This window comes from Macadamia integrifolia, chromosome 5 (genome assembly GCF_013358625.1).
Source record: "Macadamia integrifolia cultivar HAES 741 chromosome 5, SCU_Mint_v3, whole genome shotgun sequence".
NCBI classification, from domain to species: Eukaryota; Viridiplantae; Streptophyta; class Magnoliopsida; order Proteales; family Proteaceae; genus Macadamia; species Macadamia integrifolia.
The window spans coordinates 43,183,507-43,202,594 of record NC_056561.1 but is presented as its reverse complement, the minus strand read 5'-3'; the positions used below and the strand labels follow the sequence as shown (position 1 = coordinate 43,202,594).

The window sequence follows — 19,088 nt, the reverse complement described above, 5'->3', positions numbered from 1 at the left end:
AGTCATGCAGTTAATCTACAGCCTATTCAAACTACCTAAGGTTCAAGAGGTCAGCAATACAACAAAACAGATTAGTCCATGATTGCTAAGCCTCAGATAAGACAACCAGGCTTGAATGGTTGATCACTAGGCCTGGGTGGTCTGTATGTCTCTAAGCACCAGAGGTCCCCTATGAAAATCATTGACTTGTCAATAAAACATCCCAAAATCTAAATATTTAGATCAGACGGTATGACCACCAACCGTGGGTTAGTTAGCTTAAATGTCATGTATCCAACACTATAAGCTAGTCCCTTGACCACCATAAAAATCCATATTTCTTGTGCTAAGATGTTGGACTTGAGTATACCCTTTGTTAATTAATAAAATAGTAAAAACATGTTGGACTTGATTGTCCTATTGTTAGGCTGCCATGACAACCGACAGCCAGGACAGAAGCTAGAACGGTCCAACATTAGATCCATTTAGAAACATTTTATATAAGCTTGTTCGTTTTATGCAAGAATGGAAGATTATACTGTATAATCCCATAGTCGGGTTTGACTGATCAAAAATTAAAATAAAATTACATGAGGTATGGTAGATACTCACCTTTCTCCACAGAAACATGGACCATTGGATTGAAATCTCTCAAGCAATCACAGCAAAGTTCAGCAAGAGAATGCCCGCTGTACATATTATCATCAGGAGGAATTAAGAAGTTTGCAGAAAGGGCTTCTTCTGTGACCAGCCTGTTATCCATCAGGGTCAAACTACCAATTCCAGCAAGAACAATATTCTTGCAAAACTGCGGCAATGATAAATAGATCAATAAGTAAATCTAAAATACACCATCTCTCAAAGAAAATAACATCAAGAACTATCATACATTTTAAGTACAGATGGAAATAAAAAATGACAAGCACTGAGGTCAATTTTGATACATGCTTCCAACGAGTGCATGAACCACACAACATCAATATCACATACCTCTGGATTCTAATGACAATTCTCTCCATCTCTCCCCCCCCTCCAACTACTCTCACTCTCCTTTATTTTTTTTCTTTTTTTTTTGGTGATAAATCTTCATTTGTTTCTAGATAAAATATTTGAAAACAAAATCTTTTGATAAATTCAGTACAAAAAGGCAGGATTTTACTTGAAAATTTTCCTTTCGCATGGATTTTACCTAGAAACAAATGTAGCCCAAGTACAAATTTTTTGAAAGAAAGACAAATACATTCAGTATTTCTCCAATGACCTATTTTTAATGTTTGCCAAATCCAACACTCATAACTCACAAACACCTTATTTCAGTTTTTCACCCTAGAACTCATTTTAACCGGTCAATTCATACAAAGCTGGTTTGTATGCAATTATCTATATATAAAGTAATAAAAAGTAGGGTAAAACTTTTCAGAACAGAGCCCCTTGATAAGTTTATCAAAGCAACTTAAATATCTTGGATGGGGCCCAAATTTTGTGGGACAGGCAGACCCCAAGGTCCCCTCACATGTAAAATTTCACCCTAAATTTTGACCGAAATGTTGAATGCTTTGTGTTTTGCATGCTGTTTCTTGGTTGACACTGAAACATTTTCTCAACCATGCCAGTAAACGGGAGGGTATTTGATTGAATTAGGCTCTAAAATTCGACAAGTGGCTAATACAAACCATGTACTACCTATAACAGTATAACCTATCGAATGGTCAAAATTGCCACATCATCATCCGCATGGCAGAAAAACGGCCCACTCAAGTAAGTTTTTCCCAACATGAAGAACAATGAAGTTAGCAATTTCGAGGTTTTTCTTTTTATTCATCACAAGACTAGTCAATTTCCTTACATGAAATGCGGCAAGAACGATCAATCCATACAGCTTTCTAAACTGATTTGTTGTAAGGTATATTGCACTCGTGCAGAGAGCATCAAGAGTCAGAACTTCACAATTCATCAAGCAGTCCTATTATTCCTAAACCATCCTTAGTGGGAATATCTTCTACACCACCATTCATGTATCAAGCTCCATGCATTGTGGTCAAGCTTCCGATTTTGCGTGATTGGAGCTGAACGGTTTAAAATTGGGTAAACAGCTTTGTAGATAATAAAAATACATGTATTTCAGTTTCTTGACAATATAGTTTACCATCCTATGCTTCCATACTCGCTTATGCTTCATATTTGAATTTGAACTATACTCCAAAAAATTCGAAGAACAACTGCAAGAACAGTATTAATATGACATCCGCCTCAACAACTGCTCCTTTCATTCCGCTAACAAACATACGGGGTAGAGCAGCTAATAAAAAAAATATGCAATTTCAGTTTCTTGATAATATAGTTTAGGGAAAATTACGTCCCCCTCCCCTATACTTTGTCGAAATTACACGTGGATCCAAGGGTTTGGACGAATTACGCCCCCTCCCCTAGCTTTGACAGTGTTAGTATGCTGTTAGTTTTAAACCTCAAAACACGATGTTACCCTTCAATGAAAAAAAAAAAAAAACTTAATAGGATAAGACCAATTTGGGTGGGGAATTTGAGCGGTTTTGATGCCCTTACTGGGGAGTACGGATGGGAGGAAGGGGTTAGGGTTTGGTGTTGCCGGAGAGATGGAAGAGACTGAGCTAGAAGAAGGTGAGGCTTGCGATTACTAGGACGACGACGAAAGCATCGACCCTGATGTCGCTCTCTCTTACATTGTGAGGGTTCTTGTCTGTTTTACTTCCCAGCGGGTTTGCGTTTTTTTTTTTTTGGGGGGGGAGGGGGGCCCTTTTAGGATGGGAATTTATTAATCAAGTTTGTTGCTCTGCTGAATATTTATGTTTACTTTGTTCCATCCATCTTTAGATTGGGCATTGAAAGTGTGGGGGTTCTGGGTCTGGTGTGGTTGGCAGTTTCAATTATCTGAGGGGTCTCATCCATTGTTTGACACATGTGTTCAGGATGCTTAAGATATGTTTCATCTAAGGTTTGGAATAATTAGGGTTCTTATAAGCAAATTTGCTTTAGAAATTAGACTTGGGAGCTCTTAATTGTTATGGCTCTAGAGATTCTGAGGATGTGTGGTTGGGTGATTTTAAGTCTCAATCAATACAAATCAACAGAGACCCCCGTTTCTTTGACTATTTTCGGTACTATGGGAGAAAAAGTTAATTCGTTTATTGAACATATAAAATTACTAACTTAACTAGTTATGCCTGAAGGTTTTCCAGATTGTGCTGTTTTGAAAACCATTCTAATAGCATGGACTCTGACTGAATCTTCCTATTTGTGATCTCGGATATTCATGAAGTGGTGCGTGGACCAATTTCTTTTTGGACAATACCAAACCTTGAAAGGGCGGATTCCGAAATGTTGGAATTCTGGACAAGACAACTATCCACAGGAGATGAAGAGTGAAAAGATCACACAAAAGAGAAAGACTGAACATGACATGACGGAGGAAAATTACGGATGTCGAGGCTGCTATCTTCTCTTATCTTATCCATGGTGCTCTATGCAAATGTCTTCTTCTCAATGGAAGCAGGTTGAAGGATGAAGCAGGAGGGTTGAAGAAGCATGAAGCAGTTGCAGAATAAAGTAGGTTGAAGAAGAGTGAAGCAGGTAGAAGGAGAAAAACCCTCTTTTGTCCCTTTTAATGGAAGGGTATATTGGTAAGTTCATGTGTATATAAGGGCATTTTCGGCATTAGAATGTATTATGTAAGCTGACGCCACCAATTAACAGTCACAATTTCATGGTGACTAACGGATTGGACCTAATTGTAAGAATCTTAAAAAGTGTAGGGGAAGGGAGTGTAATTCGTCCAAACCCTTGGATCCATGTGTAATTTCGGCAAACTACAGGGGAGGTGATGCAGAATCGATGCTGTTGAACCGGGTTGACCCTTCAGGCAATCTCAATCGAGATGAACCGGGTCTGATTGGATTTTTGGATTCATTAGGATATTTAGGATATTATTTTATATGGGGATTACTTGCAATCTTTTAATTTGGGTAGTTAATAGTCAAGGAATTACCAGTTTGAATTTATTTTGTTTTTAATTTCCTTAGTTGGAATTTAGGAAGTAATTTGAAGTTACTAATTTTAGTTTTAGACTTTGCTAGGCAAGTTTTAATTTTCAGTTATTATATAAGGGCATGTAATCCAAGTTATTAGATAGATTGAAAAGATGAATTGAGTTTGAGTATTTGTGAAGCTTGCGGGCGTGTGTGCATGATTCTTCTTTCCCCCCCTTTCTTAGTGTGATTTCTCCTTCTCCCCTGCAACTCTGAGAGCCATCTCAGGGATTTCTTCCCTACCGTCCCGGCCATCCTCCATCAGGAGGGAGGTGTAATTTTCCCTATAGTTTAATATCCTATGCCGCCACATTCTCTTACCCTTCATATTTGAATTTGAACTTTACTCCAAAAAATCAAAGAACAACAGCAACAACAGTATGAATATGACATCCAGAAGTCAGTGAACTACCTCAACAACTTCCCCCCTTCATTCCGCAAACCAAAATACAGGTTTGAGCAGCTAATAAAAATATTTGCAATTTCAGTTTCTTGGTAATAAATTTTACCATCCTATGCTGCCATATTCACTTACGCTTCATATTTGAATTTGAACTTTACTCCGGCAAATTAAAGAAACAACAGCAACAAGAAGTCAGAGAACTACCTCAACAACAGTTCCTTTCATTCCGCTAACCAAAATATGAGATTTGCTCAACCTGTCAGTGAACATCGATGACATTCAGAACAGACAAAGGTTAAAATCTACCAACCTCAAGAACCACAGAATTTACGAAACCACAAAAATAATAAAAAAGAGAGAAGATGAACATATAGCCAAATACCTTCTCTGCGCATCAACACCCCATACACGAATCTGGCGGTCATACAAAGCAGTCTCTTGCTCTGTCAACTCCTCACCGTCCATTATCAGCCGCAACCCGCTTGTACCCTCAGGACACGAATATAATCACAGTGGAGGATTGCAAAAAATCCGAATATAGAAGATGAATACTGAAAAATGAAAACCCTAATACCCACAACGATTACAGATTACTGTAGCAGTGCAGAACCACTAGTTGAACGCTAATCCTTTGGGAAGAGCCAAAGGGGAAAGGGTGCTTTTGCTGAGAGATTAGCTCTGTCAGTGAAGACTGTGCAGTGGTCCAGGCCCCCCAGGGTAGTAGGGAATCAACTTTACTCCAAAGTAAATGTCGCAACTCGCGAGGGTTCATCTTTTGAACCTTTAATCCTTTTAGTCGGGTTTCAGTTTTGAAATTTTACTCTAAAGACGCACATCATGGCTGCGATTCTTTTGAAAAAGAAAAAAGCGACCTATGGTTTCAAATTTTGACATTTTAGCTTTCCTGTACCTTGCTTATCTGCAAGGGTGTCAATTGATTCGGTTCAAATTTTCAATTCGATATCAAGATTCAAATTTAGAAATTGAGACGAACCAACATTGAATAATTTTTATAATTTCAAAACCGAAATCAAGTCGATTTGGTTTATGTATTCTATTTTTATATGGTTGGTACATGATCTCGGTAATTTGACTCAAATTTGATTTAAGTGGAAATAACCAATTGAAACAAATAAAGTTGGGAAGTGAATTATAATTTTATGAAGATACGGCCTCAAAATATCCAATTTGGTACCTTTCAAGTTTCAACCCCTCTCACACAACACAACACAACAAAGAAATCTATAAGAAATATTTTTCATACAACTCAACAAAGACATGATAGTATTTTTCGTTGGCCATGGATCACCTTACATCTACTTTTGAAAAATGCTCTTCTTTTATGCAAATGTTAATTTTTGGTATAAAGCCTAACAATAGTTTAGTTAGAACGCTTAAGACCATAGCTTACAATGCTATGGATAGGAAGGTTGTGATCAAGGAATTACAATATTAGTTAGATAGCTTAACTTAATATTATTGTTTAATTTTCGATCAAAAGACTCAACAAAAGACATATGATTGTAGGTTTAGGTACTGTTCAATTAACACAGGTTGCACTTTATTCGACTTGATGAAAACCGCTTTTAGTAAAAAACCAAAACAAACTAATTACATTTTTACTTTTTTTAAACCGAAAACCAATCGCTTTTAATCAAAAACCAAAAACTAACTAATTACATTTTTACTCTTTTTAAACCAAATCGAACAAAGATGCAACGCTAGCTTTGATGCTACTTAATGGTAGTTATATTTGTCGATAGGTCTTCCATTATCATTCAAAGTTTTATTTGATAGGCTTGAACTTGAGACCTCCTAAAGAGCGTGGACTTTACGAATCACTGCACCAACTACACTAAACAGTTGTTGTTATTATTGTTCGAAGTTGATTATTGTAATTTATCAATTTTATTTGTATGAAGATAACTAGCTCTTGTGATAGTTCAATCAGTCGGACCCAAATTCATAGAGCAGTAACATTATTCCATTTCAAAATGATCAGATGAAGAATAAAGATATATATGGGATAGGATCCTATGACGCCATAGTGCAATTTCCTATCACGAGGAAGTGGGAAATTGAATTGTCCAGTAGGAGGCGATTTTTAATGAGGGGGAGAGTATGGCGTCTTTGTGTGAGACGTGAGTGCTAGCACATGCACAAGAATCAACACGTTAGCATCGTGACAATAATCTTTTTTTGTAAAACTATTGTCTAAATATTAAAAACCATATAAATATCCCACATCTAGTTGAATGGTCTGATATTTTTGCATGTATGTTATAATTTGGTAATTATTCTAATAAGTTGCCAATTTTAGTAAACTTTAAAACCATTTTTCTCAATCAAAATGATACCCTAAAGATATCACCCTAAGGTATTTACATGAAAGAAACATTAAATTGGTAACTATCTTATTCACAATACCTCTAAAATCTTAAATCGTAAAAGGGTGAGGGTTCTATGAGTAAGCAGGATACTCTACATATATTGATATTTTTTTTTCTTAAAAATAATAGAATAATCTATGTATATACCTTAGGCTCAGAAAACCCTTTTCCATAGCAAAATACCTTCACAACTCGTGGAGTTACTTGCCCTTGTAGATCCATGGAATAGGCAATTCAAATCCATATATAATTCCATCCAATTAAGCTTATTGAGCAGCCAGCTTATATAATTAAGCATGGAACATTTGTGTTAGTTTTTGAAGAAACATCCAACAGTACAATATACATAAAAATAATAAAGTAAAAAAAAATAAGAACAAGAAAAAAAAGATTTTTAAGTGAAAATTTATTCACTGTGAAGGTAAAACCAGGAGATCTAGTCCTGGTAAAACTTCTACTATAATAATAATGGGATTATAACTTCTCTCTTATCAGTGTTCACCAAAATAAGTGGGCTTCCTTACACAGTATAGAGGCTAAACAACAATAAAAAGGAAAAACCCTATTCTTAGATAACAAGATAATTCTCTCCTTATGAGATCGACTCATAAGAGTATAGTACTCTTCATTTTTTTGGTAATAAAAAAAGGGTGCTTCATCATTACCAAAAAAAAAAAGTGTGCTCCATAGTAATGATCATAGTCCCCGTATGGCAAGCGGCGCTTCCACAGGACCAATGGGCAATAGTGGGCAATGCCAAGACTCGAACCCACAACCAGCCGACTCAAGTGGTGATGGGTTGAGAGCATTTTCACTACTAGGCTACCAACCCCATTGGTTAGAGCATAGTACTCTTCACCTCAATACTAATGTGATAAGAAAAAAAATTAAGAAATTATAGGACCTTTATTTCATCTATAAAGAGAGAGAACACTGCTTGTATGCATATATCATTCTATGAACACCATTCTTTGTGTTTACACCATTTGTGTACACTACCATCTTGAACCATATCATTGTTTTCACACCCTAAAAGAAATTAACCTGGTTGGTATCCAACCGATCATGGTGCACCAGTTTGGTCATGTGTGCTTTCCCAATCAGATTTGGTATACATCACACTGCCACTTTTATGGTGATAATCAAATTGGAGTCATCTGTGGTTTTTCACTTCATCTGTGCTTCTGTTTAACTTCCCTTTGGAGCTCTTAGGCCCTATAATCACATTATTGGGCTTACCACTATATATGTTATTACCATGATTCCCCCTCCCCCTAAGTTTATAATAAAACAGAAAAGGATGAGCAAGAGAGAAGTGGTAGGATGTGGTTACAAAGAAAACTACACCTAGTGGAGAGTGGATTATTATCCAATTCCTTACTTTTAGGGAGCTCCTCAATGAGGGGAGTATTAAGCCTGAGTTCAGAACCTTTGCATGTAAGTTCAATTGAATGTATACTTCATGTGTCAATACATGTCCCTTTTGTTTCTATATATATCTGTCACACCCCGTTCACACTGAATCGGGCCAGTGACCTGGTTAACACCGGTTAATCCAAACCTGCCAGGATCATCTGATACTGCATTCCACCACAACATACACACAACTAATAAAAACTTATCAGATCAGTGGAAGACTAGGTTTACCTGTGGATATTCCCATAATACTTGATACCCGAATTGTGATACAATAGTTATATACATGTGGGCCCGAAGGCATGATATTTACACAATAAAAGTACAATTCACATATCAAGTACATAAAGGAAACCAACAAAAATCAGAGTATACAGCTCAACTCGGTATCAAGGCTAGAGCTCAGCTCGGCATCAAGGTTTGAGCCCAGCTCGGCATCACATGGTAGAGCTCAGCTCGGCCTCAAAAGTGGAGCTCAGCTCGGCATCAGAACTGCGGTCCCGCAGCACAACTCTCGCACGGGCAATCAGTGCCGTGCTTTAACTCCTCAGGGGCCCACCAGTCCTCTTCGGGGAACTCGACCATGGGACCCACCCCGTGCTCCTCAAATGTATGACCTGTAAAATCATCTAAAAAGGGGTGCACACGTGGGATGAGCTCACTAGCTCAGCAAGTGGTAAGATAGACCACACAGCAGTCCACACATCAAAACACAATCATATGCACTACATGTCATGCAATACATTTTAAATCACATCCACCTAAGCAACATTACTAAGTCTTTGGTATAGTGCTACTGCAGTCACAGTGCGCGTATACTCCAGGTATGAGCCGCGAACTCCATCCCGCGATACACCCATAGGGCTGTCGAAGAAGGCCCACCGTGAGTACTCGAAAAAGTAAAAACATGCTGACCACCGGCTCTCAACAGAAAAGTAAATGACTGAAATTAAAGGTGCCGACTGTCCTAATGACCCGCTGGGCGTTATGTCTAACAGCCACAGTGACCCGACAATCGCGACCACTGCTTCCCCCCAAATGGTAACCCAACACCTTAACCCCTGTTGGGAAGGGTCGTAGCACGGGACGGTGAAAATCCTAAACCGCATGCTCCTATATGATAATAGTACGATTGCATAGTGCCACCGCGTCCCATACCACGAGCCACCAATGCACTTGTGTCCAAGCCGACTACGGCATCTAGTCTATTAATGCATTATGCACCATAATGTCAACATTCATCACATAAGCATCTCATCACTTGGCATTTAGAAAGTAAACATAACACACATGCATAACAATGTGAGGATGACTAATCTACATAGCATGTTCATGATGGCATGACTAGACTAGATACATTTAAATGAATGCAAAACAATGCCTTGAAACAAAGTCAAACGTCCTCTCCCCACTTACCTGTAGTGTACAAGGATTCCCGTTCGGTACGGGTGAGATTCGGCGTGAGAAGCGTAGGATTTGGTGAACCTAACATGATTGAGTGGGGTTAGTACTTCAACATTTTGGAATCAAAATTAACACGATCCGATGATAAAATCATGTTTAGAACGTTAAAAGAAGGTCGCACGTCCGATTTGGGTCCAATCGGACGTAAGAATCACATTCGGGGCCCCACAGGTGGGTCAGACAGGTGGGTTGTCTGGCTCACCGGTTGGCCCACCGGTTTGGACAGGCGGGTAGGTTGGCCCACCGATCTAGCATGCCGGTTGTGCCCGAAGGCCCTGCCCTCTCAGGCGGGTGCCCACAGGCGGGCCAGATGGCCCACCGGTTTGGCCCACCGGTCTTGGCGGAAAACTTGCTGTTTCTTCCCAACTTCCTCCATTCTTTGGGGATTCAAATGGGGGCTTTTCCCAACCCATTATTCACACTTTCAATGTCTTATAGGATGGTTCTAACCTAGATCTAGGTTAGATTCAAGTGATGGGAAGCCATCTTACCTTCTTTGCTCAAGAACACCTTCAAACCCTCAAAATCACTTCAAACCCACAATGCTTCTCCAACCTTGTCGATACCTCTTCAAATCCTTCAAGATCAACACATAAATCATCTATTAAACCTTAGATTCATCATCTCAAAGGGGATTTACAAGATCTCAAGAAACCCTACTCGAATCAAGGGTTTTACTTGGGTATGGTGAATGTTTAAGGAACCCAACTTTGCTTACCTCTAAATGTAGATCTAGTATTGAAGATCACTCTTCCGGCGCCAGAATGGGAAGATTAAGCTTCGGCGCCGCTGAAATCCTTCTCTTCTTCCTCTTCCTTCTCTTCCCTTCTTCTTCCCTTTCTTTTCTCTCTCCTCTTTACTATCCTCACCAACGTACGAGTGTCATAAATGAAAAGAAAAGAAAATCATAAATGCTGTATATATACTTCTTAAATAACTAAATAGTTCACATGGATGGGTCACTCAGGTGGGTGGGTGCGCCCACCTGTCCGCCCACCAGTCCGCCCATCTGAGGGCCAAAACTTGGAATTTCGACAGAGTTCGGGCCTCGGCGCCAACCCCACCCCTGGCATACGATGTAATATATGTATACACCTTAATATACGGCTACAATACCTGCTTTATCCGTACATGGCCTTATGATAGGTGCATGTACACGGCTAGGGTACTCCCATCTCTTCTGGCACTGGCTCGGACTTGTCGGGCTAGTCGGTGTTTAAGGTCACCCTTGCCATCATAGTCCATAAGGAGCCCGCTTTAACTCTTTCCAGTTCGGGTCCTGCATAGTTAACCCGGGTCAACTGAGTAATCAGACCGGGTTTAAGAAGTAGGGTATTACAATATCACTCTTCGATCACCCTAAAAACGACATTAAGTAGCATATATATTGACATCTAAAATGTTATGCTCAGGTGAACGTACATGCATGTGACCTCAACTCGTATTAAGTATGTCTACAAAGATTAGATAAGGGTTTCCTTTCTTATTAAAATATCTAAGAGAAGATTCTCATATATTTTTTCTTTGCGAGATAATAACTTAAAAAGAGAGGAAAGTCCCACCAACTCTATTAGTGTTGGAGAGAGAGAGAGAGAGAGAGAGAGAGAGAGAGAGAGAGAGAGAGAGAGAGAGAGAGAGAGAGAGAGAGAGAGAGAGAGAGAGAGAGAGAGAGAGAGAGAGGGGCAGAAATAAAACAATTTTGGCTAAGAGGAAAGGAAGTTGAATGTGAGATATCTTTTTAAGTTTATCTTTATCACTAGTCTTCTCCATTTGACTCTAATTGCTTCAAAAGTCAAGAATTTAGCTTACTTATATGTTATTTTATGTTAATTTACTTACGAAAAGGTAGAGTCTCCATTTTACCTTTGATATCTATTGCAACCTCTTTCGTTATATTTTTTTCTTATTAAATTCTCCAAACTATGTTTAGATTTTGCAGCCAATTGCAAGCTCATGGTCTTGCTAAATGGTCATGAGAACCCTCTTCTCCAAAGGATCTCATACCTAATGTAATTTCATTTTTTTTCTCTCTTTTTTTCCCCCAAGATGATGAATAAAATTTCCCCCAACCATGGATTTACATAGAGAAAAATTTATTATATTAATTTTTGAGTTATTCATGTAAGTACTAAAGTCTTGAAAATATACACTAAAAGTCATAACTTTTAGCAGAGCAAAGGTTGGGTATATCGCTAAATCCAACTAGCAACAAAACCAATGGGGGGCTGATATGGGAGAGGCATGAGGATCATTTCTAAGGGGAAGGGAGAGAGTGACACATGCTGGGCACTCTGCTGAGTGCCCAGCCTTATAAATTGCATATTTCATAACTTATATTTTTTACTTTTTAACCGATTGTGTATATGCATGCACCCTCCTAATTAATATTCTAGATTTTCTAACATTTATTGTTCCATTTGGCAAATCCCAATTAAGATGAAACCTAACATGCATGCAATGATACCCATATACAGAATGTGGGTCTCATTTGCCACATGATAGATATTTGAGTCTTTCAGATAAGCTTATCCAAATGAGCTGCCATTCATAAGCCTCCCCTACCCCACCCCCCCCAAAAAAATTCATTTATTTATTTTTTCTAATTTTTTTGCTCTATATATATCTGGATCTATTGCACAACTTTATTCCGTGTTTGAGTATTTAATCTAATGTCACAAACTTTACAAGTAGTAATCAAACTAATGTTATAAATTCCACAATCCTAGGGGGGGTGGGGAGGGAAAAAAAAAAGGAGAGTTAAATTGGAGTGTAAATTTGCATCTGATTCAATATGTGTTCAAAGTTGTCTGTAGACTTCTCAATAGGATGTGTATGCATCCCTTCATATGTTGTGACAACAATCCCTTCATCTTTGGATAGGCGTTGGACTTGCTTCTTCACATTGCACCCTTGATGTGTGCACCGATAGTAACTCCTGCAAAAAAAAATCAATTCATCACTTACCTGATCATATAATATTTTTCAGTATTGGGTCCTTGAACATCTTCAAAATATTTGAATTCATTAAATACTAGAATAGGAACTAGAAAAATTAAATCTGTTCTTTTTTTTTGAGAATTTTTCCCATAATTGTATGAGTCTCTGAAGCAAAGCATGGTCTCTCCAACTTTCTCTCTCCCATTTCAAATTCCTTCATGCAATGCGGTGATTCTTAATTGCATGGGGTGAATTATTCAAATATTTTGAAAATGTTTCACCAAAAAAAAAAAAAAAAAAAAAGACAAAATCAAATCATCACTTCTGATCGTATAATATCTTTCGGTGTTGGGTCCTTGAAAATTTTCAAAATGTATATAATTTTTTTTGGTTAAAAAATTTCAAAATATTTGAATAATTCAAAAAATACTAGAATAGGGGCTAGAAAAATAAAATATATTCTTGTTTCTTGAGAATTTTTCCCATAAATGTACAAGTCTCTGAAGTAAAGCATGGTCTTTCCAACTTTCTCTCCCTCATAGTAGTGCACAAATTAATGAACAAACAACGAATTACTTGACTTTAGTCCAAGAGGTCATCAGTCATTTCTGATTCTCATAATTTGTCTTCAACTTCAAATTCCTTCAATGGGGTGATTCTTAATATTTGTGAGAACCAGAGACCATAATATGATGCTGTAATTGTTCTTCTCTAACAAAGAACTCAAGTTAGATTTAAGTGGAACAAAGATGAACTATGCATATCAAAAACTTTTCAATGTTAGGAAAACTATCATAAATGTTCTAATCCTAATTTCTTTTTTGCTTATGCTATGTTCACGAATATGGATTGGAGGAGGCGTTAGGTGACCCAAGGCATTGGAGGAGGCCTAAACACAAGGCGACCAAGGTGTCTAGATGTCTAGGCATCATCTAGGGGACACCTTAGTAATTATAATTCACATCTTTGATAATTCTTCAGGAGAGGAATAGGTATACCACCGGTATACGATAAGCTAGCGGACAACACCAATGGGGGCACATGATGGGATATCATTGAGGAACGATATGGTAGTCATTTCAAAAAGGGGATGAGAAACATAGACACAATAGGTGCTGCCACACGGTATACTAGTGACATACCCAACCTTTTTCCCTTCTTCTAAACTATATGTTTTGTTTACTTATTTTTGTATATTAAAAAAAAAAGGGGGCGGGGGCGGGGGCGGGGGCGGGGGGGGAGGGCGTACCCAGTGCACGAGGCTCCGCATGTGCAGGGTCTGGGGATGAGAACTATGCAGTCTTACCTTGAGAATATCGAGAGACTGTTTCTGATAATCTTGGTGATGATTAAGCTATCTCACCGTGGTCTAACCATATGAAATCCTTCCTTCCATTACTAAAATTGGAAATAAAGGAAAATATCATATGCTTACCTCCTTGTCTATTGTATTGTCAAGGAAACAAGAATGTTCTTATTGGCCTCTGGGGCCGGGTATGTATACTTGACTCTCCTACAACAAAGAGCTAAACGAATTGACTCAAGTAACCATATTACTCAAAGTCTGAACCGCACCTAATGAATGTGTAACATGCAAGGAACTGAAACCATGACAATAACCATCCACAGGTGGCAAATTTGTTTGGACAGACAGAGAGAGTTAATTGATTGGCAACTATATTGAGAGCCCTTGAAAAAAGAAAGAAAAAAAAAACTATAGCATGAAAGGATTCAAATGAATGAATAGGGTGATCACAGTCTATTTCAAAGAAATCACCCAAGGAAGGATATTTGTATTGGTGAGGCTGATCTCAGTTTTATACTTTCAATGATTAGGGTTTCTTTATATAGGGTATGCTCTCATAAGTCTTTCATCAGAATAGTGAAAGCTTTGATTTATCAACCACTCAATTGTGGATGTATATATCCCATCCTCATGTTCTATTTGTATGTGTGATTCTCTTTCGTTTTCCTTTTGCTATCATTATTTTACTGTTATTCATTCCTAGCAGTAGCAGGAGTGAACTCCTAATTTAAGAGTTTGATATTTCATTGAGGATCTGCATCTAAAATAATTTAAGAAATGATTAATAAAGAAGGGATATATATCCTTAATAATTTATATATATCTTTGATACATCTAATATAAGACAAGTGGAAATCTACTTTTTAGTAAAGTCGAACAATGGTTGGTGGGTGGGGTTCTAGCTATAATAATAAGGTAAATGAATAAAATCAAAATCTACTATTCATTAAATCAATTAACACCAACCATGGAAAGAAAATAAGAAGAAGAAGAAGAAAATGAAACCAACCTGGGAAATTTGTTGTTCTTCACAGCCTTCTGTCCATATTTCCTCCATCTATAACCATCATCAAGTATATCAACTTGGCTTCTTGTTTGGAAAGCATGTCTGGGCCTTCTAATCTTCTTTTCGCCCTTCTTTTTACCTGCAACTTTCTTCTCACTCTGCTCGGCGGACCCATTAGAGCTCCCTCCATGGGATGAATCGTTTCTAGTCAGCTGTGAAAGTGAGATATCGGATGCTGGGGCCACCGGTGCCGCCGCCGCCGTCGTCTCCTTCTTCCATCCTTGGAACAACCCAGTTGGGTTATTATGGTTATTATTGCCATGAACGTCTATAAAAGTATATGGATTAGGTTTTACCATATTTGAAGAGAAAGGAGAAGGCGGTGATGCTGATGTTGACGATGAGGGACAAGGGAAGAAGATGGTTGGGTAATTGTCCATGAGAGACTGATAGAGGGAGAAGAAGAAGTAGAAGAAGCGATCGATGGTTGATAGAAGTGCAAATATATATATTTATAGGTGGGGTCTGAAGTGCGAAAAATTGGAAAAATAAAGGTGGAGGCGGCTTAATGGGCTAACGGTCCAATTTGAATATGCTTAGAGGATTGGAAGCTTGGAGTGGCCCTGTGACATAATAGTGACAGAAAGGAGGAGAAGATGAGATTTTAGGGTATAAAATGGAGAGATATATTATGTGTCGTAAACGGCACGTAAAATGGTAGTAAGGTTAGAATGTGATTAATTCATACTTTACCTAAGCAACCATATCTAATCTGTGTGTGTGAGTGTGTGTGTGTGTGTGTGAGAGAGAGAGAGAGACAGAGAGAGAGAGAGAGACTCTGAATCAGTTTGTATCGGTCTGGATCGGATGGATTTGCCGTTGGTTTAGAGAGAGAGAGAGAGAGAGAGAGAGAAAGGGAAAATGGTGGCGGCTTATAATTATGGTTAAGATAGTAATTGTGGATAGAGTTGTAAAAATATAATAGAATAATAAAGGTATTATGGGCAAAGAAAAAAAATTAGGTAAGGTAAATAACTTGAACCTTTTGGACAAGTATCTTCTTGAGGTCAATAATTAGGGTCTGTAAAATATTTTTTGAGATTTAAAAATAATAAAAAGAATTTGTATAAGAATTATAAATAATAATAAGAAAAAAATGCTTAGGAAGGTTTTAAGTAAGGAGTATCGGAAATGGGATAGGCCTTAATAGATTTTGATTCAGTCAGAATTGCCTGAATGGATGAATGAGCATAATTAAATCCTAGAAATCTTTCTTGGATCGATAAAAATTTAAATTGGGCTCGACTAATTCGATCAATTCAATATGGTGACATAAGAAGTTGTAACCTTCTTTCGATTGTCCTTTACTTTATTTTGTTTTCAAAAGTTAATGTAGGAGTAAAAAAGAGTTCTCAAAATAATTTAATAGTGTCTTATTATTATGTCATTAGTAGAAGTTAGATTTTTTTCTTTACTGATGATCATCTACTGTAATAATCAAACCTGAAATGTCAAGAAAAAACAGTGAGGTTGAGTCGTCATGCCACTGATCACTTTTCTAAGACTATAGACACTCCTATGATGTAATCCAGATAAAACGAATTAGCCTCCAAAATGAAACAACCCTAATAGTCCCCTCGCATAGTTGTTGCATTTATATATTGGGTTACGTCTAGTGCTTTATCAACCAAGACAAGAGTATAAAACACTTACAGGAAAAAATCGAAGAGAGAGTTTTAGAGAATATGTAAGAATGAAAGAGAGTATAATACTTCAAATGATACTTTGGAGTGTCCTAAACGTTAGGGATGCACCTTGTAAACACCTTTCCAAAAGGACCCAAAATATGTGTCGTTAAAAAAGAAGACACAAAATATTAGTTGTTGTCGATGTTCCATGCATTCTAGAGGACATGCAATGCAAGATTGCAGACGTTGGCTACACATTCGACAATGCTCATCCGATGTTAGTAAATCCTTTTTCAACGTCTAACAGAGAATATTAAACATCAGTAAAATTCCTAACATACCCTAACTTAGAACCCACTCTGGCCGCCGTTATTAACATTCAAAATTTGACATCGATGAAAGAAAACCATGAACCAAGTTTGGCAAAAATGGAAATTTTCACATGCTAGAGTGTGAAAATAAACCCCGAACACCGCAGAGACGAGTGAGTGAGCATAGTGATTCTTTCTTTCATGAAACCCTACTTTTGTAGTTTCTATGATACAATATAACAACACTAACCCTATTTTCTAGTAAAAAAAATTTCCATTATTTTACTTTATGAGAACCAATATTGAGAGGTCATAGATTCAAACCTCGTGGCAAAATACAACATAATAGCAATTTATGATATCTAAAAATAGTTATTCATGTTATAAGAATAAACATAATTTTTCTTAAGGCAATAATGGTCTATTGGTCTCTATAGAGCTGTAGGAACCAGAGTTGAATTCAACACGGCTTGCTTTTAAACTGCTGGCGGTTCAATTCACCCAAGCATGCTTCTTCAATTCAGTGACCTTTTTAGAAAATTTCTACTTCACGTGTTCAAATAAAACGAAATATGTGAGATTAGATGTACGTGTAAAGAGTTAATTAGCCCAGAAAACATTCCTTTGAAATAAAATTAATGCTATTTCAGAATTCTCCTTCCACGTGTAGACAGCACATGAGGGAGGTCTTTAGCCCGTTCTTGCAAATTAAGTTCTCAAAAGAGAGAGAGAGAGACAGAGAGAGAGAGGCTGCGGGGACTAACCTTTCTTTCTTTATTGATTTTCAGTTCTTTCTTCATCCATGTCGTGTGCATAAAACTTTAGTCTTCATGGACCCCACCCACTATAGCTTCAGGTTCAAGCTCCCTCAGACTTTCGGCACTAGAACACGAGGAATCTGTATTCTTCAAAGTTCAGAACCCACACACGTGCTCCTCTAGTTGATTTCCTTCTTCCACTTTGCTTCCTCTCTCTTTCTTTCTCTCTCTAGCGATGAATATTATTCCAACCCTTTTTGACGCGTCAAATGCGAGAAGAAAAAACAGAGATAGGTACGTGGTCTCTGTTGCTACGCCCATTTGATATTTCCTTTTTTTCATTATTTGAAGACAAAACAGAGGGAGAGAAAGGAGGAGGCTAGGGATCCTTCGCGGTAGCGGCGGCGCGGCGTCCGCAGTGAACCCAGCTAAAATTCCAGATTTCGACAGGAAGAGTTCCTCTCCTCGTGCATTCATTTGCGACTGATTTTCTGCCATTTAAAGGGTATATACGGAAGTTAAAATGACAGGTGTTCGGATCTGTAGATACGTGCAGAGTAAACCTCTGACAGTCTTTTGCCAAATAATCACCGGTCCCACGCCGTCTGCCACAATTCTACCTTCACCTACACATACATCGGTAGGAATCAATACTTTTGTCTCATTTTCTACCATTTATAGGATGCCGAGGGGTATATATAAAAGCAAATAAAGGGGTAGATACTGGATCCTCTCGTGGACAATATGCTATCAAATTATAAGTTTTCTCCTTAAGCCCATGGTTCTAAAACATGGTTTTATATCGATGTATCAGTCAATACATATTGTTATCGATTGCACTTGATATCATATCAATAGCTGTCGCACTTGATACTAATAAGGGCATGGTTTTAGGTATTGATATTGAATCAATTGTATCATATTGATATTGGTTGAGAACGATCATGATACTTGATCGATTTGAGATTTGAGTAATCATATTGGAGTGAGGATAAATTTATATTATATTATTGTTTTTATGAAGGTAAGAAAAAAAAAATGAAATAATGACAAATGTTAAAAATAAAATCTATTGAATCTTTTAAAAAGAATAGGGGTGGATGTAGCCAAGTGGATTAAGGAAGTGGATTGTGAATCCACCATGCGCGGGTTCAATTTTCATCGTTTGCCCATTGACACATGAAGGCTTGATTTAATATCAGTCATTTATGCTCCCACGTGCATTTGTACGTGTATTTTTTACTAGTATACATATATATATTTTTTTTTATTATATGAAAAGTAAAGATAAAATTGACCGATGGATATGGGTCAATTTTAGATCAATCTATACCGATTTGATTTTGTGATCAAATTGGTCTGATACATC

General features: G+C 37.6%; 2 protein-coding genes across 2 annotated transcripts; both read right to left on the bottom strand.

Annotated features, from left to right (window-relative positions):
• Positions 1-19: 19 nt before the first annotated feature.
• On the bottom strand, positions 20-5,168 carry LOC122080151 (SUMO-activating enzyme subunit 1A-like). The gene is made up of 3 exons (XM_042647058.1): positions 4,826-5,168; positions 4,648-4,699; positions 20-787 (listed from the first exon to the last, which is right to left on the bottom strand). Exons 1-3 carry the CDS (start codon positions 4,906-4,908, stop codon positions 566-568), a joined length of 357 nt encoding a protein of 118 aa, XP_042502992.1. The 5' UTR covers positions 4,909-5,168; the 3' UTR covers positions 20-565.
• A 7,163-nt stretch (positions 5,169-12,331) lies between these two features.
• On the bottom strand, positions 12,332-15,467 carry LOC122080326 (probable WRKY transcription factor 75). Its single transcript, XM_042647274.1, has 2 exons — positions 14,966-15,467; positions 12,332-12,648 (listed from the first exon to the last, which is right to left on the bottom strand). Exons 1-2 carry the CDS (start codon positions 15,400-15,402, stop codon positions 12,471-12,473), a joined length of 615 nt encoding a protein of 204 aa, XP_042503208.1. The 5' UTR covers positions 15,403-15,467; the 3' UTR covers positions 12,332-12,470.
• Positions 15,468-19,088: the final 3,621 nt, after the last annotated feature.